The following is a 27367-nucleotide window of genomic DNA, read 5'->3' on the forward strand; positions in this document are numbered from 1 at the left end:
AATGAGCTTCCATTCTGCTGTTCTGTGCAGCGTTTTATTGTTGTTCAGACTGAGGGGACGGAGGAAATCTGCTGGTTTCTGCCTGTTGCCACAGAAACTCTTGCAGGGACGCGCACACCTGCGCGCGGGCCTGCCTGCTGTAACCTGCCCAGCAGCCGGTCTGATTCTCCCAGTCAGATCGGGAGCGTTTGCCACCTGCAGCAGAGACACTGGGAGCTGCTTACATAACGTGATGCAGTGTGCGCCACTTCGTGTTTCCAGTGCTGGGGGCACGGACGCACGCACGCGGGGTCCCTCAGCGTCACCTCCCGCAGAGGAACTTTCACTGGCACGGATCGCGCGGCTCCGGCTCGACCTGCCGCGGTGCTGCAGCTGTTTTGGTGACATACAGTAGCTACTGTAGCGCCCGCTGTGCTGTACAGTGTGTCTGCATTGCGTCGAACCCCCCCTCCTCTCCTCGTGCTCACTCCCCTCACTCACTCTCTCCTAACCCCTCCCTCCCTCCCTCACTCACTTCTTTTTTCTCTCCTCATGAAATCCTGCAATATGCTTCCAAATTAGCGGACACAGATCCGGTCTCCGGTGCAGGATCCTCAGCCGGTTTTCCTTTTATAGCATCGCTTTCCCTCCTCCTCCTCCTCCTCCTCCTCTCTTCTTCTTCTTTTACTGCAGTTGGAAAACATTGTGCCGCTTTCTGCTGATGCTGCAGTGTCCAGTCCTCCCTGTCAGAATGAAGGCTTGATATCCAGCTCGTTATTCCTCCTCCTCCTCCTCCGCCTCCTCCTTGATTTCCAGGATGATTTTGGTAAATTGTCAGTCGGGATTTTTGTTGCTGAGCCGCCGTTCAAAGCCGTCTGAAGCCGCCTCCTTCCCCTCCTGCGGGCTGCTGCGGTCGACGCAGAAAACCAACACCAAGAGGATACGGATGTTGACCAAGACAACATAGTCTATTAATATTTCAGAGATACCGTAAAGCGATATCAGTATTAAAGCCCAAGCTGAGGTGGGTGGCCGGGGGAAAGGTGCGCAAAATTTCCATCTGCTGCTCTCCAACTCAGCGCAGGTACGTGTTAGCTGTCATTTCCACCCCTCGCGGGGTATTTTACCTTCACATTTGCTCGTGTGAGCGCGCAGAAGCTTGTGACTGTGGGTGTGCAGAGATCTTGAATCCTGATGTATGCGGTAAAAATACAGCAGATGCAGCTCAGGGTACAGTAAGTGCTGCGTGATTTATTTATTTATCTAAACGTTTTTTCCATCTGTGAGAACAACGAGGAGCTCCTCGGATGCCTGTAAAGTGAAATCTGTGCTCTTGGGGACTGGATGTGGTTTGTTTCGCCCTCTTCCAGGTGGCGGGTGAAGCTTTGCTGAGACAGAGATGGCGATGAAGACGATGATGATGGAGAGGGAGGCTCTGCACATCTCCTGGCATCAGTAGGAGCTTCCTCGCGCCACCCAAACCCTCCTCTTCCTGCCCAACAACTGCCAGGGAAGATGACTGTGGTGTCCACGGAGAACATGGACGAGACCTCCACCCTGCCCGGTCACCCGCAGGACCCCTACCCGCTCGACGATGACCACGATGACCACGACTGCTGCGAGCGGGTGGTCATCAACATCTCCGGGCTGCGCTTTGAGACCCAGCTGAAGACCCTCGCCCAGTTTCCGGAGACGCTCCTCGGGAACCCCAAGAAGAGGATGCGCTACTTCGACCCCTTGCGAAACGAGTACTTCTTTGACCGGAATCGACCCAGTTTTGATGCCATCCTGTATTATTACCAGTCTGGGGGGCGGCTGCGGAGGCCGGTCAACGTCCCGCTGGACATGTTCTCCGAGGAGATCAAGTTTTATGAGCTTGGCGCAGAGGCTATGGAGAAGTTTCGGGAAGATGAGGGGTTTATTCGGGAAGAGGAGCGGCCTTTGCCAGAGAAAGAGTTCCAGCGGCAGATCTGGCTCCTCTTTGAGCATCCCGAAAGCTCTGGGCCCGCCCGAGGGATTGCCATCGTTTCCGTGATGGTTATTCTTATCTCTATAGTCATATTTTGTCTGGAGACTCTACCAGAGCTGAAGGAGGACCCCAATGACCGGATCCACAGGGTGGGCAACACCACCATGTATTACAAGGCAAACGTCTTCACAGACCCCTTCTTTGTGGTGGAGACCCTGTGCATCATCTGGTTTTCCTTCGAGCTGATCGTGCGCTTCTTCGCGTGCCCCAGCAAGGCGGCGTTCTTCAAAAACATGATGAACTCCATCGACATCGTGGCTATTATCCCATACTTCATCACTCTTGGCACGGAGCTGGCCGACGACCAGGAAAACCGGGAGGGCAAGGCGGGGGGGGAGCAGGCCACGTCGCTGGCCATTCTCAGGGTCATCCGCCTGGTGAGGGTGTTCAGGATTTTTAAGCTGTCCCGACACTCCAAGGGGCTCCAGATTCTGGGGCAGACTCTAAAGGCCAGCATGAGGGAGCTGGGCTTGCTCATCTTCTTCCTCTTCATCGGCGTGATTTTGTTTTCCAGCGCCGTTTACTTCGCGGAAGCCGAGGAGAAAGAGTCCTTCTTCACCAGCATCCCGGACGCTTTCTGGTGGGCCGTGGTGTCCATGACAACGGTGGGCTACGGCGACATGTACCCCGTGACCATTGGAGGGAAGATCGTGGGCTCGCTGTGCGCCATCGCCGGCGTGCTGACCATCGCGCTGCCGGTGCCGGTCATCGTGTCCAACTTCAACTACTTCTACCACCGCGAGACGGAGGGCGAGGAGCAGGCGCAGCTGCTCAACGTCAGCAACCAGAACCTGGCGTCGGAAACCAACTCCAGCCGCCGCAGCTCCTCGGTGGTCAGCAAGTCGGAGTACATGGAGATAGACGAGGACCTGAACAACAGCATCGATAACTTTAGGGAAGCCAACCTTAGGACTGCCAACTGCACGGCTCCCAGCCAGAATTGTGTGAACAAAGGGAAGCTGCTCACGGACGTGTGAGCCAGCAGCTAACGCACAGCTGTAAATATTGTACAAACATCTGGATGCTTTATCTCCATCGGTGCATTTTATTCTTTGGATTAATTCATTCAAACGTGTGTGGAGACTTTAAAGCACACATGTTATAAGGAAAAAAACATATATTTGGCAATATTATGAAGATGAGCAGGTGTTGGGGAAAAGTTTTGGAGACATTATTAGATAAATGTAGTCGTTTAAACCCTCGACTTATCAGATGCGGTTCACACAGTTAAAGGGAAACTCCACCAATTGCACACATCACAACAGTCCTGGAAGCGTAGAGGTACTTCAGGTGAAAGAGGTTCTGGGTTAGCCCCAAATAATGTCTACGGTTCTGACTAATGGGGCTTAGAAAAATAAGGGTTTTATTCAAACAAAAAAGTTCAAAAAACGACTTGTCCTGCAGCCAGTTTGTTCGAGGGCTTGAGAGTTGAATTCTTACAGCAGAGATAACACAACTGGTAACCAGAAAGAGGGGGTAGAGTTGTATTTTTTACAGTTTCAGGGGGTTAATTTTGCTCTTTGCAAAAGGAGAAGTCTCTAAATCGTCTCCAAGCTTCTCTGTAGTGCATTACTAAGTTGGCGGAGTCCCCCTTTAACAGTGCTAGAACATCATTTCTCGCTATACTTCAAGTTTAGGCTGTTAAGACAACATATTTAATTGACATTGATGTTTTTTATAAGTACTCTTATGTGATTACAGTTGAATTTAGACTACTTTAGATGATCCAACTCATGTCTACTAAGTCAGGCGACGGCAAGATTTAGTTCATTTGAGGGAATGAGTTCATAGCACCTTATATTTACATAAAAAAAAGGCTTTTATTCAAATACTGGCTTTAAAGCCGACTAGAAAAGAAAAACATGCAATACGTGAATGAAAAAAAACACTATAAATGAAATAGAATAATAAAAAAAAAGCAGTTCAAGATCAATCTGTTAGAGCTGGAAGAGACATTTTTTCTAAGGGTGCAATTTACTAATTTCACACGATTTGGTTTAAAGAATCCAGCAGAAACCTGCCAGGCTCTCTGCAACAGAATCAGCTTTCAGGAGAACAAAAGATTCCCGTTGGAGGACGACTTTCTCTCCGAGGAAACGCATTTTGAGTGGATTACAGTTTCTGTTTCTGCGGCGCATCCAGGGAAAGTTTGGGAAGTTTTCAGGCACCTTATGAGAAACGAACAGGAGGATTATCTGCTGCTGCTGCTGCTACAGGTCGGCTGGAGGTTCCCTGAGTGATGGCGCCATGCAACGCTCCTTTATATAAAAGCATGTGGAGACTCTCTTCTCTCTTATATCAGCATGCACACGTTACCTCATTTTATTTTTTACATTTTGTCTTCTCTGACCCTCATCTTCTCCTGGATTATTTCTCTCATTTGTTTTCACCAAAAGTGCACTGGCTATTTATTATCATTTGAGTTGCATCAGAGCATTTACGTGTTGAATGTTTAAGGGAACAGGAACACTTCTTTTTTGAAGATCATGGCATGTCAAAATACTACAGCATTATGGCCTAATTAGCTATGATATAGCTGCATATACTCAATGCATGACGTCAGTATTAAATTGCTTGCAGTTGTGGAGGGACCTCGGGAGCTGGAGGACGACGATGAGCCTCATTGTTGTCAAGCTATCCACAGGAAACGGTGCATGACGGAGCAAACTGTCGGAGGGGACAAATATGCTAAAAAAATACCGAGAAAAGAGAAAAAAAACCAACAAAGGAGATTAATCTCTTTAAAAAAAGACACTGCAGAAGTTCCATCCTCCTCTCTTTTCTATTTCTTTTACGCTTTGATCTTTGATGATGGAGTGCATGGGATCATCTGATGTGATTTGTGACCCTGGTTTTCTTTTGCATTTGACTTCTAAAGAGTTTCAAGAACAAAAGCAGCATAATATTCAACAGAGTTCATAGATGTATATCTAAAATTAGTTTCTAGTGCCTTGAACCCCGTCTCATTCTGGAAGTGCCTCCCGTTACAACGAAGAGCTTACGGCGTGCAGCTCAGCTTCTCCTGCCATACAGATGCACCACTCCCTGCACATCTGGAGCTGGAGAGGGTGTTCAGACAGATATGAATTTACTCCACATGCTTGGGTCGAAAAACCTGCGGTGGTCCCGGTTCATGACACACGGCTACAGAATCCAGATGTTTTTCTTTTTCTCACATGTGCGCAGACTCCCGCTGATCCTCGGAAAGAAAGGGCCTCCTTCTCACTCTAAACTAGGGTCTCTCACATCAGCTGGTGGGGATCTGTAAGCAAATGTTCAAAGGCAGCTCATTAACTGTCCCTTTCCTTTGAATGTGTCCCTGGATGAGCTGTTCGAGCTGCTTATTTAGCGGCTAATGAGGCGAGGGACCCATTTTCTGACGGGCCAGGCAGCAATAAGGGCTCATTGTTGTCAGTTTTACGCAGAAAATGAATTTTCAGGGATAAGAGCTAAGAAACTCGCTAATTTCTCGACAAATAGCATCAATTAGCATCGGTACCGGTGCTGGTTCGGCTGCACCAGCAGAGTCTGAACTGAGCAGAACAGCTCAAACACTGCCACCTATTTAGGGACCAAACGTCCTCTGCTGGAAGTCTGATTCGTCTCTTACTGTGAAAACTGATAAAAATGAGCCCGTTTTTTTCTTTCTTCATCCTTCAACCTGCACCTACGTTTGCTTACTTTGATGCTTTCAGCTTATCCAACATGTCCCGGCTTAAGAAAGCAAAGAGAGAACCCTGCTTGGTGTGCCTGAGAGCTGTTTCTGATGAGAGAGGGTGATGGATCTGTGGAGGCACTCAGTGTTTCCTCTGCAGAGCAGCAGTCTGAACGAAACCACAGGCATTAGTCACTCTGCATGCCAGCAAAATGGCTGCTGCCGTTATGAGGAGGAAGCACATGGTTGTGTGAGGGACGCCTTTCTGCAGGATGGTGGAATTACTGTAAGTTTTAAAGTCGAAACAATGGAAAGCAGCTGCTGCAGAGGACTGATCGTCACATTAAGTGTTGATCTGAACTGAGAAAGAGAAGAGAAAGACCACAGTGTTTGTTTAACCTCTCGCTGCAGCGCCCCCTGGTGTGTGGACAGTGGTGTTTACAGTTAGTTTACATGTGAAACAAGTTGATTATTAACTAAAGTAAATGCAGATCTCCAAATAATCCCAATAACTCTTTTATGCGTTGCATAAAAGGTTCTAAAGTTATGTGGAAAAGGTCCTGAAAGAGATAGAAGAGAGAAACTCCTCAGAATGTAATGCTAATGTTTGTAAAGATGAGCCAACAGCCACAGTCTGGATCCATATTCAGGAAAATGAGGCCTAAGAAAAATGGATCCAGTTTCAAAATGTGGGGATAGTTCCTCTTTGGTTTTGGGTCCAAATAAGTTAAGGTTGTTTGCAGCAAATCCACCAAAGAGAGGTCTTTATTGAGGTTGGTGTTAAATGATTTAACCCAGCTCCAGCTCTCCATGTTCTGACGGAGGAACGGCCGGAGGTGAATGTGGCAGCATCCGATGTGAAAGTGTGAGTGAGAGCTGAACATCCTGATGGCTCTGGAAGCATCAGCAGTGCTTTTAGGGTGTGAAAGTCAGAGATCCAACAGTTTGGCTGCATGGAAATGTTCTTCTGGCTCCATCTGTGACATTAGTCTGGGTCTAAAGCGAATTTCAGTTTAAAAACTGTCAGAAACACACCAGAGAAGAAGAAGAAGAAGAATTCAAATGGATGCAATTCCAGATGTTAACCATCAGCTTGTGCACATGTGAGAAAAACCACGTTTGGACCTTCATTAAAGATGAGAAACGCTCAGTGGGATGGTGAGAACTGCAGTGTTTAAGGGTGTAACAGCGGTTCTTCGCACAAATGATCCTTTTTACAGTTTCCTCACTGTGAAAAGTGAGGATTTGGGTTGATTTCACACCTTAAAAGGAGGCTTTCCAAGTAAATTATTCAGCAGCGGCGTAATTTCAAATTAATTCAGTGCAAGAAAACAGGCGCCACATGTCCAAAGTAGAAAGGTGTCACAACCAAGACTGGAAATAGATGTAAAATCTTTAATTCCCTGTTTCAGGTGGCATTAAGTCACCTGTTTGTGTTGATATTCAAGCCTAAGCTCAAGTTTTTTGTCCCAAACCCAAACCTTGCCTTCATTTGTGTCCATATGAGTGAATTCTTCCTGCCGGACCCTAAAGGTGGTCGGATAAGGATGATTTTGGGCTTGGTCCACACCCAGCAGAGGAGTTTTTAACTAGCAACAGTCTTTAAATGTGATTCAAAACACTAAATGTTATAATTTGCAAAGGAAAATGTCGTTATGTGACTTTTCTCAGGCCTGAAATGGAGTCATTTCACCATTTTTGGGTGTGCATGAAGGGTTTTTTACAACAAAACTGGACTTCAGCTGTGAATCACATCAGAAGTAGTTGCTCAGAAAGTCTTTACTGTGACACTGTGGAGCTTTTACTCTGATGTGCACGTGCAGAACGTAACATTCTGCATGCAAAAGATGCATTTTGGTGCACAAATAAGTCCTTATGTTCTCAGAAGAAGCAGAATTAGGAGCATGTGGTTTAAAAACAGTGCTTAAAAGGATCATTTGTGTTGAATTCTCAGCTTTGAGCTGTTAAAAAAGCCATGGTTCTGATCTCCATCACACTGAGACCTTCAGTTCCACCACTAAATGAAGCAAACTTCTGGCTCACAGACTCCCTGAGCCGTGTGTCATCGACCCGTTAGCTTAAGGCCACTTTAATAAACGGCTGCTGGACGTGTGAAGATGGAGGAAGAGATCCCTTTAATTTGTCTGGAATAAACAAATTAGTGCTACGAAGGTCAGAGGGAGCAAAATTACAAATTCCACCTGTTTTTTTGAAGGTATAATATAAGAATATATTTTCATGTGATCTAAGATAAGTGATTAAAAACGACATCAACTTAGTCGGTAGTCTTCTTGTGCTTTTAGATTCCATTCGTTCATATTTGTAGTGTTTAGGCCAAAGTTGGAGACACATCTGCAGCAGACACCACTGAAGGGACCAAACAATGTTTTAGAATAGTTTCATTTCATCAGAGCAGCTCAGCAGATGACTGTGGACGACATCCAGGAAAGACTTCACCCCCCCGATGTGCAGTAAACACACGGGACAAACCCTTTCCTTCCCAATAAGAGTCCCGTTTTTATTCAGTCTTCAGTTCAGTTACAAGCTTCTAACTGCCAAAAATTCATCTCACTGATGATTTATCTCCAATAAATCGTCAGATTTTTAGGATTCCCGTCTCAATTTATCCTTTTAAAGCAGATAAATTGATTTCTGGCTGCTTTTGGTGCATCAGAGCAGCCCAAAGACACGGTAACCGCAAAGATTTACAGTAAAAATCTGTTTAAAATCCATCTGTGGCTTCATTTTCTACTTCTAACCAGGTGTTACGAGTGTTCCCCGCTGCACTGCAAACTGTCTTTATCTGCTGCTTGAGTTTCCTACAGTCTGGCTTGGTCAGGTCTCTGTTCACGTCATCGAATCGCGCTGCCGGAGCCAGTTGTGAGCGTCGTTGTTAAAATGTGTGAAATCAAGAGAGGATTTATTCACACTGAACAGATATATTGGATAAATGATAAATAAGGGGCAGAGAGGTGATTCATTCAAGTGTATTCAGCCCAATTTCATGCCAGAACATGTGATCATGTGCCACCTCCCCTTTCAGTTTTCAGGGTTAAGGTGCCTTTATCAAAGTGTCTTTTATTTGGGGAGTAAGCAACATGAGCCCCGGTTAAAGGGCTCCTAAATCTGAAAGAAAAGGGCCACTTTATCTCTGAAAAACTGAGGGGGGGGGCCTCTCTTTTCTGTGTTAAGACATAGAAAACGTGAACTCCTCTCAACATCCGTAAAGCTGCTCTCATTCGCACGTTTTTCAGCTTCTTTTGTCAGAAACTGGGACTGAAAAGCATCTCCAGACTGTCGCTCTGCTCTAATAAATCCTGACTTTATAACCACAGAATCAGCGTTAAAGCTTCTTAAAGACAGCGTCTGAGGAAGTTAGAAGCTGCAGGATGTTTCTCACACAGCCCACAGCCTCAGATTCTCCTCCTGTTGGGGTTGGTACTGATAAAACCTGCAGATTCATAGCTGTTCGATGGTTTCTGACAGTTTTGGCAGCGTGATCTCGTGGCTGTGTCTGATTAGCATGTTGCTTTGACCACATTTTAAACCGACACGTCTTCATCATCCTCTCATAGCGTGAAATGACCAATAAAACTCCAAAGTGGGGACAAACGTACCTGTTACATGTTTACTGTGAAACTGGGCTTTTTATCTCATGATGAAAAAGAGTTCAAAGGTCACTGATCAGACTTCCTTCAGCTGGAGGATTGAGTCATGTGGTTAAATCCTCTCAATCTGACAAATCAGCGCAAAACGGCTTAAAAAAGGACCCGAAACGGCAAATAATGATAGATTTTAATCATAATTTCCAATTTTGAGTGTCATTTTCATCACATTATTCACCAAGATGCCCAGTGCTGTTGACGTGAAAAGCCAGCTTGACCACAGGTCAAGAAACTCTGCTTTTGTTGATATTTCATAAGAGTGTTTGAGGTTTAAAAAGCCATGACTAAAGTGATGCTGATGCTGAGGTTTTTAAACGCTGCAGGGCGGTCAGGGATGACCTGAGCTTGAACTGCATGATCCATACATTTAAAAGAATTACTGCCCATAACTCGCTTATGAAAACATTATCACACTCAGTTTAAAAGGGTCTGTTTCCTGCTGGTTGTGTTGGGATGCATTAGCTTTAGTCTTTCTGTTTCCTCTAAGTCAGAAGCCAAAGTCTTGTCCTGACCAAGATGACTGGAGGTCCCAGTGTTGACGTATAATTTAAGAAATAAGATACTAAATGTACTTCTTTTCCCTGCTCTGGGCTGCTGAGATCCTCCCCGAACCCACGAGTCGTTAACATCGCGGTATGTCAGTTTTTTTTGTTTGTTTCTAATGTTTTTTGTATTGGTTGCTGCTGCAGAACGCAGATCTTATCATTCTCTGGTGAGGCATAGTGTGTAACCTATGCAAGGTTAGTCAACAGTATCTGTCCATTCTGATTTCATCACATAACAGCAGTTTCAATAAACTCTGAAAGAAGAACAATGCTTGTTTTTTTGTTGAGTTAATTCACAACTTCTGAGGAATTTAATGCAGAAATTCATCGTGTTTAATCCCCTGCATGAGAATAAATGAAGAAAACAGAAGTTAACAGTGGCAGAGCAACAGATCAACACAAGCAAAGTCAAAGTCCAGGAACAAACAGATGCAGAGCACAACAGTAGCTGCATGTGTCGAGGTGCTAAAAGAGGCCGGCATGTGAAGCAGCTCGGAGTCGTCAGACGGTCCGAACACGGCGATCCTGCTGAATGACATCACTCTGATGAGAGAGGACAGGGTTAAAGAGAGACCTGAGGTTAGCAGAAACAGCTGAAGAGTTTTACTGCCAGAAAGGGGAGCAAAAGGTGAGGGGAAAAGGAACAGCGTGGGTCAGGAAGTGCAAGAAAAGAGGATAAGGAAGAGAGAAAAGACAGGAAGGGAAAAGATAAAAAACTATAAAAATGTTAAAGACATGAAGATGGGAAAGAAAAACCAAAAAGAAGGTAAGAAAGATGGAATTTAAGGGAAGGAGCAGAGACAGAAAAATATAGATGTGAAGAGAGATGAATAAAAAGGAAAAAGAAAACATGAGAAACTGAATGAATGAAGGAGGAGCAAGAGGAGAAAATAGGGTGGGAGTTAAAGGGGAACTCTGGTGTTTTTAAACCTTATTTCTGGCATTAAATACATTCATCTGCTCACTGAGAACAGTTTGGTGAAAGTCGGCGTCCTTCAGAAGATATTTAGATAACTGGAGATCCATATAACGGAGTGAACGGGGCTTAGAGGATGCAGCCTCTAAATAAGGCATTATCTGTCTTTATTTCACCAATACTTTAAGAAGAATGAATGAATGAACGTGTGCTATAGCTCTGTTAGCTCATAGCTCTGTTAGCTCATAGCTGCTGTTATGTGGCTACTTGCAGCTATAGGAGAGCTAACGGAGGGATTTCTACACAGGCACTCTACTGGGACAGCATGATGGTGGTTCGGCTGACATTTAAAAAGAATTAGACACCAACAAACTAAATAAAGTGACAAAAAACGCTGATGGCTGGTCCCATCAGGGGTTTTCTGCTCTTTGAAAAGAGTCAAACTCCCCTGAAATCAGCCTTCAATCCATATTTTATCCCTTTAAGAAGTTAAGAAAACTAACAAAGCTAAGGTGGTATGGGAGTGATGAAAGGAAAAGGAAAGAGAGACTGAAGTAAGGGAGGAGAGAGAATAAAGAGATGAAAGGAAAAGAGACTGAAGTAAGGGAGGAGAGAGAATAAAGAGATGAAAGGAAAGAGAAGAGAGACTGAAGTAAGGGAGGAGAGAGAATAAAGAGATGAAAGGAAAAGAGACTGAAGTAAGGGAGGAGAGAGAATAAAGAGATGAAAGGAAAGAGAAGAGAGACTGAAGTAAGGGAGGAGAGAGAATAAAGAGATGAAAGGAAAGAGAAGAGAGACTGAAGTAAGGGAGGAGAGAGAATAAAGAGATGAAAGGAAAAGAGAAGAGAGACTGAAGTAAGGGAGGAGAGAGAATAAAGAGATGAAAGGAAAGAAGAGACTGAAGTAAGGGAGGAGAGAGAATAAAGAGATGAAAGGAAAAGAGAAGAGAATAAAGAGATGAAAGGAAAATAAAAGAGACTGAAGTAAGGGAGGAGAGTGAATAAAGAGATGAAAGGAAAGAGAAGAGACTGAAGTAAGGGAGGAGAGAGAATAAAGAGATGAAAGGAAAGAAAAGAGAGACTGAAGTAAGGGAGGAGAGAGAATAAAGAGATGAAAGGAAAGAAAAGAGAGACTGAAGTAAGGGAGGAGAGAGAATAAAGAGATGAAAGGAAAAGAGAAGAGAGACTGAAGTAAGGGAGGAGAGAGAATAAAGAGATGAAAGGAAAAGAAAAGAGAGACTGAAGTAAGGGAGGAGAGAGAATAAAGAGATGAAAGGAAAAGAAAAGAGACTGAAGTAAGGGTGGAGAGAGAATAAAGAGATGAAAGGAAAAGAAAAGAGACTGAAGTAAGAGAGGAGAGAGAATAAAGAGATGAAAGGAAAGAAGAGACTGAAGTAAGGGAGGAGAGAGAATAAAGAGATGAAAGGAAAAGAGAAGAGAGACTGAAGTAAGGGAGGAGAGAGAATAAAGAGATGAAAGGAAAAGAAAAGAAAAGAGAGACTGAAGTAAGGGATGAGAGAGAATAAAGAGATGAAAGGAAAGAAAAGAGACTGAAGTAAGGGTGGAGAGAGAATAAAGAGATGAAAGGAAAGAGAAGAGACTGAAGTAAGGGAGGAGAGAGAATAAAGAGATGAAAGGAAAGAAAAGAGAGACTGAAGTAAGGGAGGAGAGAGAATAAAGAGATGAAAGGAAAGAAAAGAGACTGAAGTAAGGGAGGAGAGTGAATAAAGAGATGAAAGGAAAGAGAAGAGACTGAAGTAAGGGAGGAGAGAGAATAAAGAGATGAAAGGAAAGAAAAGAGAGACTGAAGTAAGGGAGGAGAGAGAATAAAGAGATGAAAGGAAAGAAAAGAGAGACTGAAGTAAGGGAGGAGAGAGAATAAAGAGATGAAAGGAAAAGAGAAGAGAGACTGAAGTAAGGGAGGAGAGAGAATAAAGAGATGAAAGGAAAGAAAAGAAAGACTGAAGTAAGGGAGGAGAGAGAATAAAGAGATGAAAGGAAAAGAAAAGAGACTGAAGTAAGGGTGGAGAGAGAATAAAGAGATGAAAGGAAAAGAAAAGAGACTGAAGTAAGGGAGGAGAGAGAATAAAGAGATGAAAGGAAAAGAGAAGAGACTGAAGTAAGGGAGGAGAGAGAATAAAGAGATGAAAGGAAAGAAAAGAGACTGAAGTAAGGGAGGAGAGAGAATAAAGAGATGAAAGGAAAAGAAAAGAAAGACTGAAGTAAGGGAGGAGAGAGAATAAAGAGATGAAAGGAAAAGAGAAGAGAGACTGAAGTAAGGGAGGAGAGAGAATAAAGAGATGAAAGGAAAGAAAAGAGACTGAAGTAAGGGAGGAGAGAGAATAAAGAGATGAAAGGAAAGAAAAGAGACTGAAGTAAGGGAGGAGAGAGAATAAAGAGATGAAAGGAAAAGAAAAGAAAAGAGAGACTGAAGTAAGGGAGCAGAGAGAAAAAAGAGATGAAAGGAAAAGAAAAGAAAGACTGAAGTAAGGGAGGAGAGAGAATAAAGAGATGAAAGGAAAAGAAAAGAAAAGAGAGACTGAAGTAAGGGAGGAGAGAGAATAAAGAGATGAAAGGAAAAGAAAAGAAAGACTGAAGTAAGGGAGGAGAGAGAATAAAGAGATGAAAGGAAAAGAAAAGAGAGACTGAAGTAAGGGTGGAGAGAGAATAAAGAGATGAAAGGAAAAGAAAAGAGACTGAAGTAAGGGAGGAGAGAGAATAAAGAGATGAAAGGAAAAGAGAAGAGAGACTGAAGTAAGGGAGGAGAGAGAATAAAGAGATGAAAGGAAAGAAAAGAGACTGAAGTAAGGGAGGAGAGAGAATAAAGAGATGAAAGGAAAAGAAAAGAAAGACTGAAGTAAGGGAGGAGAGAGAATAAAGAGATGAAAGGAAAGAAAAGAGACTGAAGTAAGGGAGGAGAGAGAATAAAGAGATGAAAGGAAAGAAAAGAGACTGAAGTAAGGGAGGAGAGAGAATAAAGAGATGAAAGGAAAAGAAAAGAAAAGAGAGACTGAAGTAAGGGAGGAGAGAGAATAAAGAGATGAAAGGAAAAGAGAAGAGAGACTGAAGTAAGGGAGGAGAGAGAATAAAGAGATGAAAGGAAAGAAAAGAGACTGAAGTAAGGGAGGAGAGAGAATAAAGAGATGAAAGGAAAGAAAAGAGACTGAAGTAAGGGAGGAGAGAGAATAAAGAGATGAAAGGAAAAGAAAAGAAAAGAGAGACTGAAGTAAGGGAGCAGAGAGAAAAAAGAGATGAAAGGAAAAGAAAAGAAAGACTGAAGTAAGGGAGGAGAGAGAATAAAGAGATGAAAGGAAAGAAAAGAGACTGAAGTAAGGGAGGAGAGAGAATAAAGAGATGAAAGGAAAAGAAAAGAAAAGAGAGACTGAAGTAAGGGAGGAGAGAGAATAAAGAGATGAAAGGAAAAGAAAAGAGAGACTGAAGTAAGGGAGGAGAGAGAATAAAGAGATGAAAGGAAAAGAAAAGAAAGACTGAAGTAAGGGAGGAGAGAGAATAAAGAGATGAAAGGAAAGGAAAAGAAAAGAGAGACTGAAGTAAGGGAGGAGAGAGAATAAAGAGATGAAAGGAAAGAAAAGAGACTGAAGTAAGGGAGGAGAGAGAATAAAGAGATGAAAGGAAAAGAAAAGAAAAGAGAGACTGAAGTAAGGGAGGAGAGAGAATAAAGAGATGAAAGGAAAAGAAAAGAGACTGAAGTAAGGGAGGAGAGAGAATAAAGAGATGAAAGGAAAAGAGAAGAGAGACTGAAGTAAGGGAGGAGAGAGAATAAAGAGATGAAAGGAAAGAGACTGAAGTAAGGGAGGAGAGAGAATAAAGAGATGAAAGGAAAAGAAAAGATACTGAAGTAAGGGAGGAGAGAGAATAAAGAGATGAAAGGAAAAGAGAAGAAAGACTGAAGTAAGGGAGGAGAGAGAATAAAGAGATGAAAGGAAAGAAAAGAGAGACTGAAGTAAGGGAGGAGAGAGAATAAAGAGATGAAAGGAAAAGAAAAGAAAAGAGAGACTGAAGTAAGGGAGGAGAGAGAATAAAGAGATGAAAGGAAAAGAAAAGAAAAGAGAGACTGAAGTAATGGAGGAGAGAGAATAAAGAGATGAAAGGAAAAGAAAAGAAAGACTGAAGTAAGGGAGGAGAGAGAATAAAGAGATGAAAGGAAAGAAAAGAGACTGAAGTAAGGGAGGAGAGAGAATAAAGAGATGAAAGGAAAAGAAAAGAAAGACTGAAGTAAGGGAGGAGAGAGAATAAAGAGATGAAAGGAAAAGAAAAGAGAGTGAAGTAAGGGAGGAGAGAGAATAAAGAGATGAAAGGAAAAGAAAAGAAAAGAGAGACTGAAGTAAGGGAGGAGAGAGAATAAAGAGATGAAAGGAAAAGAAAAGAAATACTGAAGTAAGGGAGGAGAGAGAATAAAGAGATGAAAGGAAAGAAAAGAGACTGAAGTAAGGGAGGAGAGAGAATAAAGAGATGAAAGGAAAGAAAAGAGACTGAAGTAAGGGAGGAGAGAGAATAAAGAGATGAAAGGAAAAGAAAAGAGACTGAAGTAAGGGAGGAGAGAGAATAAAGAGATGAAAGGAAAAGAGAAGAAAGACTGAAGTAAGGGAGGAGAGAGAAAAAAGAGATGAAAGGAAAAGAGAAGAGAGACTGAAGTAAGGGAGGAGAGAGAAAAAAGAGATGAAAGGAAAAGAGAAGAGAGACTGAAGTAAGGGAGGAGAGAGAATAAAGAGATGAAAGGAAAGAGAAAAGATACTGAAGTAAGGGAGGAGAGAGAATAAAGAGATGAAAGGAAAAGAGAAGAGAGACTGAAGTAAGGGAGGAGAGAGAATAAAGAGATGAAAGGAAAAGAAAAGAAAAGAGAGACTGAAGTAAGGGATGAGAGAGAATAAAGAGATGAAAGGAAAGAAAAGAGACTGAAGTAAGGGTGGAGAGAGAATAAAGAGATGAAAGGAAAAGAAAAGAAAAGAGAGACTGAAGTAAGGGAGGAGAGAGAATAAAGAGATGAAAGGAAAAGAAAAGAAAAGAGAGACTGAAGTAAGGGAGGAGAGAGAATAAAGAGATGAAAGGAAAAGAAAAGAAAGACTGAAGTAAGGGAGGAGAGAGAATAAAGAGATGAAAGGAAAAGAGAAGAAAGACTGAAGTAAGGGAGGATAGAGAATAAAGAGATGAAAGGAAAGAAAAGAGACTGAAGTAAGGGTGGAGAGAGAATAAAGAGATGAAAGGAAAAGAAAAGAGAGACTGAAGTAAGGGAGGAGAGAGAATAAAGAGATGAAAGGAAAAGAAAAGAAAAGAGAGACTGAAGTAAGGGAGGAGAGAGAATAAAGAGATGAAAGGAAAAGAAAAGAAAGACTGAAGTAAGGGAGGAGAGAGAATAAAGAGATGAAAGGAAAAGAGAAGAAAGACTGAAGTAAGGGAGGATAGAGAATAAAGAGATGAAAGGAAAGAAAAGAGACTGAAGTAAGGGAGGAGAGAGAATAAAGAGATGAAAGGAAAAGAGAAGAGAGACTGAAGTAAGGGAGGAGAGAGAATAAAGAGATGAAAGGAAAAGAAAAGAAAAGAGAGACTGAAGTAAGGGATGAGAGAGAATAAAGAGATGAAAGGAAAGAAAAGAGACTGAAGTAAGGGTGGAGAGAGAATAAAGAGATGAAAGGAAAAGAAAAGAAAAGAGAGACTGAAGTAAGGGAGGAGAGAGAATAAAGAGATGAAAGGAAAAGAAAAGAAAAGAGAGACTGAAGTAAGGGAGGAGAGAGAATAAAGAGATGAAAGGAAAAGAAAAGAAAGACTGAAGTAAGGGAGGAGAGAGAATAAAGAGATGAAAGGAAAAGAGAAGAGAGACTGAAGTAAGGGAGGAGAGAGAATAAAGAGATGAAAGGAAAAGAAAAGAAAGACTGAAGTAAGGGAGGAGAGAGAATAAAGAGATGAAAGGAAAAGAAAAGAAAAGAGAGACTGAAGTAAGGGAGGAGAGAGAATAAAGAGATGAAAGGAAAGAAAAGAAAAGAGAGACTGAAGTAAGGGAGGAGAGAGAATAAAGAGATGAAAGGAAAGAAAAGAGACTGAAGTAAGGGAGGAGAGAGAATAAAGAGATGAAAGAAAAAGAAAAGAAAAGAGAGACTGAAGTAAGGGAGGAGAGAGACTAAAGAGATGAAAGGAAAAGAAAAGAAAAGAGAGACTGAAGTAAGGGATGAGAGAGAATAAAGAGATGAAAGGAAAGAAAAGAGACTGAAGTAAGGGTGGAGAGAGAATAAAGAGATGAAAGGAAAAGAAAAGAAAAGAGAGACTGAAGTAAGGGAGGAGAGAGAATAAAGAGATGAAAGGAAAAGAAAAGAAAAGAGAGACTGAAGTAAGGGAGGAGAGAGAATAAAGAGATGAAAGGAAAGAAAAGAGACTGAAGTAAGGGAGGAGAGAGAATAAAGAGATGAAAGGAAAAGAAAAGAGACTGAAGTAAGGGAGGAGAGAGAATAAAGAGATGAAAGGAAAAGAAAAGAGACTGAAGTAAGGGAGGAGAGAGAATAAAGAGATGAAAGGAAAAGAAAAGAAAAGAGAGACTGAAGTAAGGGAGGAGAGAGAATAAAGAGATGAAAGGAAAGAAAAGAGACTGAAGTAAGGGAGGAGAGAGAATAAAGAGATGAAAGGAAAAGAAAAGAAAAGAGAGACTGAAGTAAGGGAGGAGAGAGAATAAAGAGATGAAAGGAAAAGAAAAGAAAAGAGAGACTGAAGTAAGGGAGGAGAGAGAATAAAGAGATGAAAGGAAAAGAAAAGAAAGACTGAAGTAAGGGAGGAGAGAGAATAAAGAGATGAAAGGAAAAGAAAAGAGAGACTGAAGTAAGGGAGGAGAGAGAATAAAGAGATGAAAGGAAAAGAAAAGAAAGACTGAAGTAAGGGAGGAGAGAGAATAAAGAGATGAAAGGAAAAGAAAAGAAAAGAGAGACTGAAGTAAGGGAGGAGAGAGAATAAAGAGATGAAAGGAAAAGAAAAGAAAGACTGAAGTAAGGGAGGAGAGAGAATAAAGAGATGAAAGGAAAAGAAAAGAAAAGAGAGACTGAAGTAAGGGAGGAGAGAGAATAAAGAGATGAAAGGAAAGAAAAGAGACTGAAGTAAGGGAGGAGAGAGAATAAAGAGATGAAAGGAAAAGAAAAGAGACTGAAGTAAGGGAGGAGAGAGAATAAAGAGATGAAAGGAAAAGAAAAGAAAAGAGAGACTGAAGTAAGGGAGGAGAGAGAATGAAGAGATGAAAGGAAAAGAGAAGAAAGACTGAAGTAAGGGAGGAGAGAGAAAAAAGAGATGAAAGGAAAAGAGAAGAGAGACTGAAGTAAGGGAGGAGAGAGAATAAAGAGATGAAAGGAAAGAAAAGAGACTGAAGTAAGGGAGGAGAGAGAATAAAGAGATGAAAGGAAAAGAAAAGAAAAGAGAGACTGAAGTAAGGGAGGAGAGAGAATAAAGAGATGAAAGGAAAAGAGAAGAAAGACTGAAGTAAGGGAGGAGAAAGAAAAAAGAGATGAAAGGAAAAGAGAAGAGAGACTGAAGTAAGGGAGGAGAGAGAATAAAGAGATGAAAGGAAAGAGAAAAGATACTGAAGTAAGGGAGGAGAGAGAATAAAGAGATGAAAGGAAAAGAAAAGATACTGAAGTAAGGGAGGAGAGAGAATAAAGAGATGAAAGGAAAAGAGAAGAAAGACTGAAGTAAGGGAGGATAGAGAATAAAGAGATGAAAGGAAAGAAAAGAGACTGAAGTAAGGGAGGAGAGAGAATAAAGAGATGAAAGAAAAAGAAAAGAAAAGAGAGACTGAAGTAAGGGAGGAGAGAGAATAAAGAGATGAAAGGAAAAGAGAAGAGAGACTGAAGTAAGGGAGGAGAGAGAATAAAGAGATGAAAGGAAAAGAAAAGAAAAGAGAGACTGAAGTAAGGGATGAGAGAGAATAAAGAGATGAAAGGAAAGAAAAGAGACTGAAGTAAGGGTGGAGAGAGAATAAAGAGATGAAAGGAAAAGAAAAGAAAAGAGAGACTGAAGTAAGGGAGGAGAGAGAATAAAGAGATGAAAGGAAAAGAAAAGAAAGACTGAAGTAAGGGAGGAGAGAAAATAAAGAGATGAAAGGAAAAGAGAAGAGAGACTGAAGTAAGGGAGGAGAGAGAATAAAGAGATGAAAGGAAAAGAAAAGAAAGACTGAAGTAAGGGAGGAGAGAGAATAAAGAGATGAAAGGAAAAGAAAAGAAAAGAGAGACTGAAGTAAGGGAGGAGAGAGAATAAAGAGATGAAAGGAAAAGAAAAGAGAGACTGAAGTAAGGGAGGAGAGAGAATAAAGAGATGAAAGGAAAGAAGAGAAGAGAGACTGAAGTAAGGGAGGAGAGAGAATAAAGAGATGAAAGGAAAAGAGAAGAGACTGAAGTAAGGGAGGAGAGAGAATAAAGAGATGAAAGGAAAAGAAAAGAGAGACTGAAGTAAGGGAGGAGAGAGAATAAAGAGATGAAAGGAAAGAAAAGAGAGACTGAAGTAAGGGAGGAGAGAGAATAAAGAGATGAAAGGAAAAGAAAAGAGAATAAAGAGATGAAAGGAAAAGAGAAGAGACTGAAGTAAGGGAGGAGAGAGAATAAAGAGATGAAAGGAAAAGAGAAGAGACTGAAGTAAGGGAGGAGAGAGAATAAAGAGATGAAAGGAAAAGAAAAGAGAGACTGAAGTAAGGGAGGAGAGAGAATAAAGAGATGAAAGGAAAAGAAAAGAGAGACTGAAGTAAGGGAGGAGAGAGAATAAAGAGATGAAAGGAAAAGAGAAGAGAGACTGAAGTAAGGGAGGAGAGAGAATAAAGAGATGAAAGGAAAGAAAAGAGACTGAAGTAAGGGTGGAGAGAGAATAAAGAGATGAAAGGAAAAGAAAAGAGAGACTGAAGTAAGGGAGGAGAGAGAATAAAGAGATGAAAGGAAAAGAAAAGAAAAGAGAGACTGAAGTAAGGGAGGAGAGAGAATAAAGAGATGAAAGGAAAAGAAAAGAGAGACTGAAGTAAGGGAAGAGAGAGAATAAAGAGATGAAAGGAAAGAAAAGAGAGACTGAAGTAAGGGAGGAGAGAGAATAAAGAGATGAAAGGAAAAGAAAAGAGAATAAAGAGATGAAAGGAAAGAGAGACTGAAGTAAGGGAGGAGAGAGAATAAAGATATGAAAGGAAAAGAAAAGAAAAGAGAGACTGAAGTAAGGGAGGAGAGAGAATAAAGAGATGAAAGGAAAGAAAAGAGAGACTGAAGTAAGGGAGGAGAGAGAATAAAGAGATGAAAGGAAAAGAAAAGAAAAGAGAGACTGAAGTAAGGGAGGAGAGAGAATAAAGAGATGAAAGGAAAGAAAAGAAAGACTGAAGTAAGGGAGGAGAGAGAATAAAGAGATGAAAGGAAAAGAAAAGAGAGACTGAAGTAAGGGAGGAGAGAGAATAAAGAGATGAAAGGAAAGAGAAGAGAGACTGAAGTAAGGGAGGAGAGAGAATAAAGAGATGAAAGGAAAAGAAAAGAAAAGAGAGACTGAAGTAAGGGAGGAGAGAGAATAAAGAGATGAAAGGAAAAGAAAAGAGAGACTGAAGTAAGGGAGGAGAGAGAATAAAGAGATGAAAGGAAAAGAAAAGAAAAGAGAGACTGAAGTAAGGGAGGAGAGAGAATAAAGAGATGAAAGGAAAAGAGAAGAAAGACTGAAGTAAGGGAGGAGAGAGAATAAAGAGATGAAAGGAAAAGAAAAGAAAGACTGAAGTAAGGGAGGAGAGAGAATAAAGAGATGAAAGGAAAAGAGAAGAAAGACTGAAGTAAGGGAGGAGAGAGAATAAAGAGATGAAAGGAAAAGAGAAGAAAGACTGAAGTAAGGGAGGAGAGAGAATAAAGAGATGAAAGGAAAAGAGAAGAGAGACTGAAGTAAGGGAGGAGAGAGAATAAAGAGATGAAAGGAAAAGAGAAGAAAGACTGAAGTAAGGGAGGAGAGAGAATAAAGAGATGAAAGGAAAAGAAAAGAGAGACTGAAGTAAGGGAGGAGAGAGAATAAAGAGATGAAAGGAAAAGAAAAGAGAGACTGAAGTAAGGGAGGAGAGAGAATAAAGAGATGAAAGGAAAAGAAAAGAGAGACTGAAGTAAGGGAGGAGAGAGAATAAAGAGATGAAAGGAAAAGAAAAGAAAAGAGAGACTGAAGTAAGGGAGGAGAGAGAATAAAGAGATGAAAGGAAAAGAAAAGAGACTGAAGTAAGGGAGGAGAGAGAATAAAGAGATGAAAGGAAAAGAAAAGAAAAGAGAGACTGAAGTAAGGGAGGAGAGAAAATAAAGAGATGAAAGGAAAGAGAAGAGAGACTGAAGTAAGGGAGGAGAGAGAATAAAGAGATGAAAGGAAAAGAAAAGAGACTGAAGTAAGGGAGGAGAGAGAATAAAGAGATGAAAGGAAAAGAGAAGAGAGACTGAAGTAAGGGAGGAGAGAGAATAAAGAGATGAAAGGAAAAGAGAAGAGAGACTGAAGTAAGGGAGGAGAGAGAATAAAGAGATGAAAGGAAAAGAAAAGAAAAGAGAGACTGAAGTAAGGGAGGAGAGAGAATAAAGAGATGAAAGGAAAAGAAAAGAGACTGAAGTAAGGGAGGAGAGAGAATAAAGAGATGAAAGGAAAAGAGAAGAGAGACTGAAGTAAGGGAGGAGAGTGAATAAAGAGATGAAAAGAAAAGAGAGACTGAAGTAAGGGAGGAGAGAGAATAAAGAGATGAAAGGAAAAGAGAAGAAAGACTGAAGTAAGGGAGGAGAGAGAATAAAGAGATGAAAGGAAAAGAGAAGAAAGACTGAAGTAAGGGAGGAGAGAGAATAAAGAGATGAAAGGAAAAGAGAAGAAAGACTGAAGTAAGGGAGGAGGGAGAATAAAGAGATGAAAGGAAAAGAAAAGAGACTGAAGTAAGGGAGGAGAGAGAATAAAGAGATGAAAGGAAAAGAGAAGAGAGACTGAAGTAAGGGAGGAGAGAGAATAAAGAGATGAAAGGAAAAGAGAAGAGAGACTGAAGTAAGGGAGGAGAGAGAATAAAGAGATGAAAGGAAAAGAGAAGAGAGACTGAAGTAAGGGAGGAGAGAGAATAAAGAGATGAAAGGAAAAGAAAAGAAAAGAGAGACTGAAGTAAGGGAGGAGAGAGAATAAAGAGATGAAAGGAAAAGAAAAGAGAGACTGGAGTAAGGGAGGAGAGAGAATAAAGAGATGAAAGGAAAAGAAAAGAGAGACTGAAGTAAGGGAGGAGAGAGAATAAAGAGATGAAAGGAAAAGAAAAGAGAATAAAGAGATGAAAGGAAAAGAAAAGAGAAACTGAAGTAAGGGAGGAGAGAGAATAAAGAGATGAAAGGAAAAGAAAAGAGAATAAAGAGATGAAAGGAAAAAAAAAGAAAAGAGAGACTGAAGTAAGGGAGGAGAGAGAATAAAGAGATGAAAGGAAAGAAAAGAGACTGAAGTAAGGGAGGAGAGAGAATAAAGAGATGAAAGGAAAAGAAAAGAGAATAAAGAGATGAAAGGAAAAAAAAAGAGAGACTGAAGTAAAGGAGGAGAGAGAAAAAAGAGATGAAAAGAAAAGAAAAGAGAGACTGAAGTAAGGGAGGAGAGAGAATAAAGAGATGAAAGGAAAAGAAAAGAAAAGAGAGACTGAAGTAATGGAGGAGAGAGAATAAAGAGATGAAAGGAAAAGAAAAGAAAAGAGAGACTGAAGTAATGGAGGAGAGAGAATAAAGAGATGAAAGGAAAAGAGAAGAAAGACTGAAGTAAGGGAGGAGAGAGAATAAAGAGATGAAAGGAAAGAGAAAAGACTGAAGTAAGGGAGGAGAGAGAATAAAGAGATGAAAGGAAAAGAGAAGAAAAGAAAGACTGAAGTAAGGGAGGAGAGAGAATAAAGAGATGAAAAGAAAAGAAAAGAGAGACTGAAGTAAGGGAGGAGAATAAAAAAAAATAATAAAGAAACAGTTTAAAGGGAATAAAGAAGGTGTGGAAGGGAGGATCAGTTTAAAGGGAATAAAGAAAGTGTGGAAGGGAGGAACAGTTTAAAGAGAATAAAGAAAGTGTGGAAGGGAGGAACAGTTTAAAGAGAATAAAGAAAGTGTGGAAGGGAGGAACAGTTTAAAGAGAATAAAGAAAGTGTGGAAGGGAGGAACAGTTTAAAGGGAATAAAGAAAGTGTGGAAGGGAGGAACAGTTTAAAGGGAATAAAGAAAGTGTGGAAGGGAGGAAAAGTTTAAAGGGAACAAAGAAAGTGTGGAAGGGAGGAACAGTTTAAAGGGAATAAAGAAAGTGTGGAAGGGAGGAACAGTTTAAAGGGAATAAAGAAGGTGTGGAAGGGAGGAACAGTTTAAAGGGAATAAAGAAGGTGTGGAAGGGAGGAAAAGTTTAAAGGGAACAAAGAAAGTGTGGAAGGGAGGAACAGTTTAAAGGGAATAAAGAAAGTGTGGAAGGGAGGAACAGTTTAAAGGGAATAAAGAAAGTGTGGAAGGGAGGAACAGTTTAAAGGGAATAAAGAAGGTGTGGAAGGGAGGAACAGTTTAAAGGGAATAAAGAAGGTGTTGAAGGGAGGATCAGTTTAAAGGGAATAAAGAAGGTGTGGAAGGGAGGATCAGTTTAAAGGGAATAAAGAAGGTGTGGAAGGGAGGAAAAGTTTAAAGGGAATAAAGAAGGTGTGGAAGGGAGGAACAGTTTAAAGGGAATAAAGAAAGTGTGGAAGGGAGGAACAGTTTAAAGGGAATAAAGAAGGTGTGGAAGGGAGGAACAGTTTAAAGGGAATAAAGAAAGTGTGGAAGGGAGGAACAGTTTAAAGGGAATAAAGAAAGTGTGGAAGGGAGGAACAGTTTAAAGGGAATAAAGAAGGTGTGGAAGGGAGGAACAGTTTAAAGGGAACAAAGAAAGTGTGGAAGGGAGGAACAGTTTAAAGGGAATAAAGAAGGTGTGGAAGGGAGGAACAGTTTAAAGGGAACAAAGAAAGTGTGGAAGGGAGGAACAGTTTAAAGGGAATAAAGAAAGTGTGGAAGGGAGGAACAGTTTAAAGGGAATAAAGAAGGTGTGGAAGGGAGGAACAGTTTAAAGGGAATAAAGAAAGTGTGGAAGGGAGGAACAGTTTAAAGGGAATAAAGAAGGTGTGGAAGGGAGGAACAGTTTAAAGGGAATAAAGAAAGTGTGGAAGGGAGGAACAGTTTAAAGGGAATAAAGAAGGTGTGGAAGGGAGGAACAGTTTAAAGGGAACAAAGAAAGTGTGGAAGGGAGGAACAGTTTAAAGGGAATAAAGAAAGTGTGGAAGGGAGGAACAGTTTAAAGGGAATAAAGAAGGTGTGGAAGGGAGGAACAGTTTAAAGGGAATAAAGAAGGTGTGGAAGGGAGGATCAGTTTAAAGGGAATAAAGAAGGTGTGGAAGGGAGGAAAAGTTTAAAGGGAACAAAGAAAGTGTGGAAGGGAGGAACAGTTTAAAGGGAATAAAGAAAGTGTGGAAGGGAGGAACAGTTTAAAGGGAATAAAGAAGGTGTGGAAGGGAGGAACAGTTTAAAGGGAACAAAGAAAGTGTGGAAGGGAGGAACAGTTTAAAGGGAATAAAGAAGGTGTGGAAGGGAGGAACAGTTTAAAGGGAATAAAGAAGGTGTGGAAGGGAGGAACAGTTTAAAGGGAATAAAGAAAGTGTGGAAGGGAGGAAAAGTTTAAAGGGAACAAAGAAAGTGTGGAAGGGAGGAACAGTTTAAAGGGAATAAAGAAGGTGTGGAAGGGAGGAACAGTTTAAAGGGAATAAAGAAAGTGTGGAAGGGAGGAACAGTTTAAAGGGAACAAAGAAAGTGTGGAAGGGAGGAACAGTTTAAAGGGAATAAAGAAGGTGTGGAAGGGAGGAACAGTTTAAAGGGAATAAAGAAGGTGTGGAAGGGAGGAACAGTTTAAAGGGAATAAAGAAAGTGTGGAAGGGAGGAACAGTTTAAAGGGAATAAAGAAGGTGTGGAAGGGAGGAACAGTTTAAAGGGAATAAAGAAGGTGTGGAAGGGAGGAACAGTTTAAAGGGAATAAAGAAGGTGTGGAAGGGAGGAACAGTTTAAAGGGAATAAAGAAGGTGTGGAAGGGAGGAACAGTTTAAAGGGAATAAAGAAGGTGTGGAAGGGAGGAACAGTTTAAAGGGAATAAAGAAAGTGTGGAAGGGAGGAACAGTTTAAAGGGAATAAAGAAGGTGTGGAAGGGAGGAACAGTTTAAAGGGAATAAAGAAGGTGTGGAAGGGAGGATCAGTTTAAAGGGAATAAAGAAGGTGTGGAAGGGAGGAAAAGTTTAAAGGGAACAAAGAAAGTGTGGAAGGGAGGAACAGTTTAAAGGGAATAAAGAAAGTGTGGAAGGGAGGAACAGTTTAAAGGGAATAAAGAAAGTGTGGAAGGGAGGAACAGTTTAAAGGGAATAAAGAAGGTGTGGAAGGGAGGAACAGTTTAAAGGGAACAAAGAAAGTGTGGAAGGGAGGAACAGTTTAAAGGGAATAAAGAAGGTGTGGAAGGGAGGAAAAGTTTAAAGGGAACAAAGAAAGTGTGGAAGGGAGGAACAGTTTAAAGGGAATAAAGAAGGTGTGGAAGGGAGGAACAGTTTAAAGGGAATAAAGAAGGTGTGGAAGGGAGGAACAGTTTAAAGGGAATAAAGAAAGTGTGGAAGGGAAGAACAGTTTAAAGGGAATAAAGAAAGTGTGGAAGGGAGGAAAAGTTTAAAGGGAACAAAGAAAGTGTGGAAGGGAGGAACAGTTTAAAGGGAATAAAGAAGGTGTGGAAGGGAGGAACAGTTTAAAGGGAATAAAGAAGGTGTGGAAGGGAGGAACAGTTTAAAGGGAATAAAGAAGGTGTGGAAGGGAGGATCAGTTTAAAGGGAATAAAGAAAGTGTGGAAGGGAGGAAAAGTTTAAAGGGAACAAAGAAAGTGTGGAAGGGAGGAACAGTTTAAAGGGAATAAAGAAGGTGTGGAAGGGAGGAACAGTTTAAAGGGAATAAAGAAGGTGTGGAAGGGAGGAACAGTTTAAAGGGAATAAAGAAAGTGTGGAAGGGAAGAACAGTTTAAAGGGAATAAAGAAGGTGTGGAAGGGAGGAACAGTTTAAAGGGAATAAAGAAAGTGTGGAAGGGAGGAACAGTTTAAAGGGAATAAAGAAAGTGTGGAAGGGAAGAACAGTTTAAAGGGAATAAAGAAGGTGTGGAAGGGAGGAACAGTTTAAAGGGAATAAAGAAAGTGTGGAAGGGAGGAACAGTTTAAAGGGAATAAAGAAAGTGTGGAAGGGAGGAACAGTTTAAAGGGAATAAAGAAGGTGTGGAAGGGAGGAACAGTTTAAAGGGAATAAAGAAAGTGTGGAAGGGAGGAACAGTTTAAAGGGAATAAAGAAAGTGTGGAAGGGAGGAACAGTTTAAAGGGAATAAAGAAAGTGTGGAAGGAACAGTTTAAAGGGAATAAAGAAAGTGTGGAAGGGAGGAACAGTTTAAAGGGAATAAAGAAAGTGTGGAAGGAAGGAACAGTTTAAAGGGAATAAAGAAGGTGTGGAAGGGAGGAACAGTTTAAAGGGAATAAAGAAAGTGTGGAAGGGAGGAACAGTTTAAAGGGAATAAAGAAAGTGTGGAAGGGAGGAACAGTTTAAAGGGAATAAAGAAGGTGTGGAAGGGAGGAACAGTTTAAAGGGAATAAAGAAGGTGTGGAAGGGAGGAACAGTTTAAAGGGAATAAAGAAGGTGTGGAAGGGAGGAACAGTTTAAAGGGAATAAAGAAAGGGTGGAAGGGAGGAACAGTTTAAAGGGAATAAAGAAAGTGTGGAAGGGAGGAACAGTTTAAAGGGAATAAAGAAGGTGTGGAAGGAAGGAACAGTTTAAAGGGAATAAAGAAGGTGTGGAAGGGAGGAACAGTTTAAAGGGAATAAAGAAAGTGTGGAAGGGAAGAACAGTTTAAAGGGAATAAAGAAGGTGTGGAAGGGAGGAACAGTTTAAAGGGAATAAAGAAAGTGTGGAAGGGAGGAACAGTTTAAAGGGAATAAAGAAAGTGTGGAAGGGAAGAACAGTTTAAAGGGAATAAAGAAGGTGTGGAAGGGAGGAACAGTTTAAAGGGAATAAAGAAAGTGTGGAAGGGAGGAACAGTTTAAAGGGAATAAAGAAAGTGTGGAAGGGAGGAACAGTTTAAAGGGAATAAAGAAGGTGTGGAAGGGAGGAACAGTTTAAAGGGAATAAAGAAAGTGTGGAAGGGAGGAACAGTTTAAAGGGAATAAAGAAGGTGTGGAAGGGAGGAACAGTTTAAAGGGAATAAAGAAAGTCTGGAAGGGAGGAACAGTTTAAAGGGAATAAAGAAAGTGTGGAAGGGAGGAACAGTTTAAAGGGAATAAAGAAAGTGTGGAAGGGAGGAACAGTTTAAAGGGAATAAAGAAAGTGTGGAAGGGAGGAACAGTTTAAAGGGAATAAAGAAAGTGTGGAAGGAAGGAACAGTTTGAAGGGAATAAAGAAAGTGTGGAAGGAAGGAACAGTTTAAAGGGAATAAAGAAAGTGTGGAAGGGAGGAACAGTTTAAAGGGAATAAAGAAAGTGTGGAAGGGAGGAACAGTTTAAAGGGAATAAAGAAAGTGTGGAAGGGAGGAACAGTTTAAAGGGAATA

The 27367-nt window shown here is 41.1% G+C and overlaps 1 protein-coding gene across 1 annotated transcript; it reads left to right on the plus strand.

Moving 5' to 3' along the window:
* Nucleotides 1-538: 538 nt before the first annotated feature.
* On the plus strand, nt 539-10911 carry kcna1b (potassium voltage-gated channel, shaker-related subfamily, member 1b). Its single transcript, XM_072377685.1, has 2 exons — nt 539-1063; nt 1350-10911. The coding sequence occupies exon 2, from the start codon at nt 1495-1497 to the stop codon at nt 2983-2985; it is 1491 nt and encodes a 496-aa protein (XP_072233786.1). The 5' UTR covers nt 539-1063; nt 1350-1494; the 3' UTR covers nt 2986-10911.
* Nucleotides 10912-27367: the final 16456 nt, after the last annotated feature.

Source organism: Leuresthes tenuis, unplaced genomic scaffold, assembly GCF_036924035.1.
Source record: "Leuresthes tenuis unplaced genomic scaffold, fLeuTen1.0.hap1 SCAF_23, whole genome shotgun sequence".
Classification (NCBI taxonomy): domain Eukaryota; kingdom Metazoa; phylum Chordata; class Actinopteri; order Atheriniformes; family Atherinopsidae; genus Leuresthes; species Leuresthes tenuis.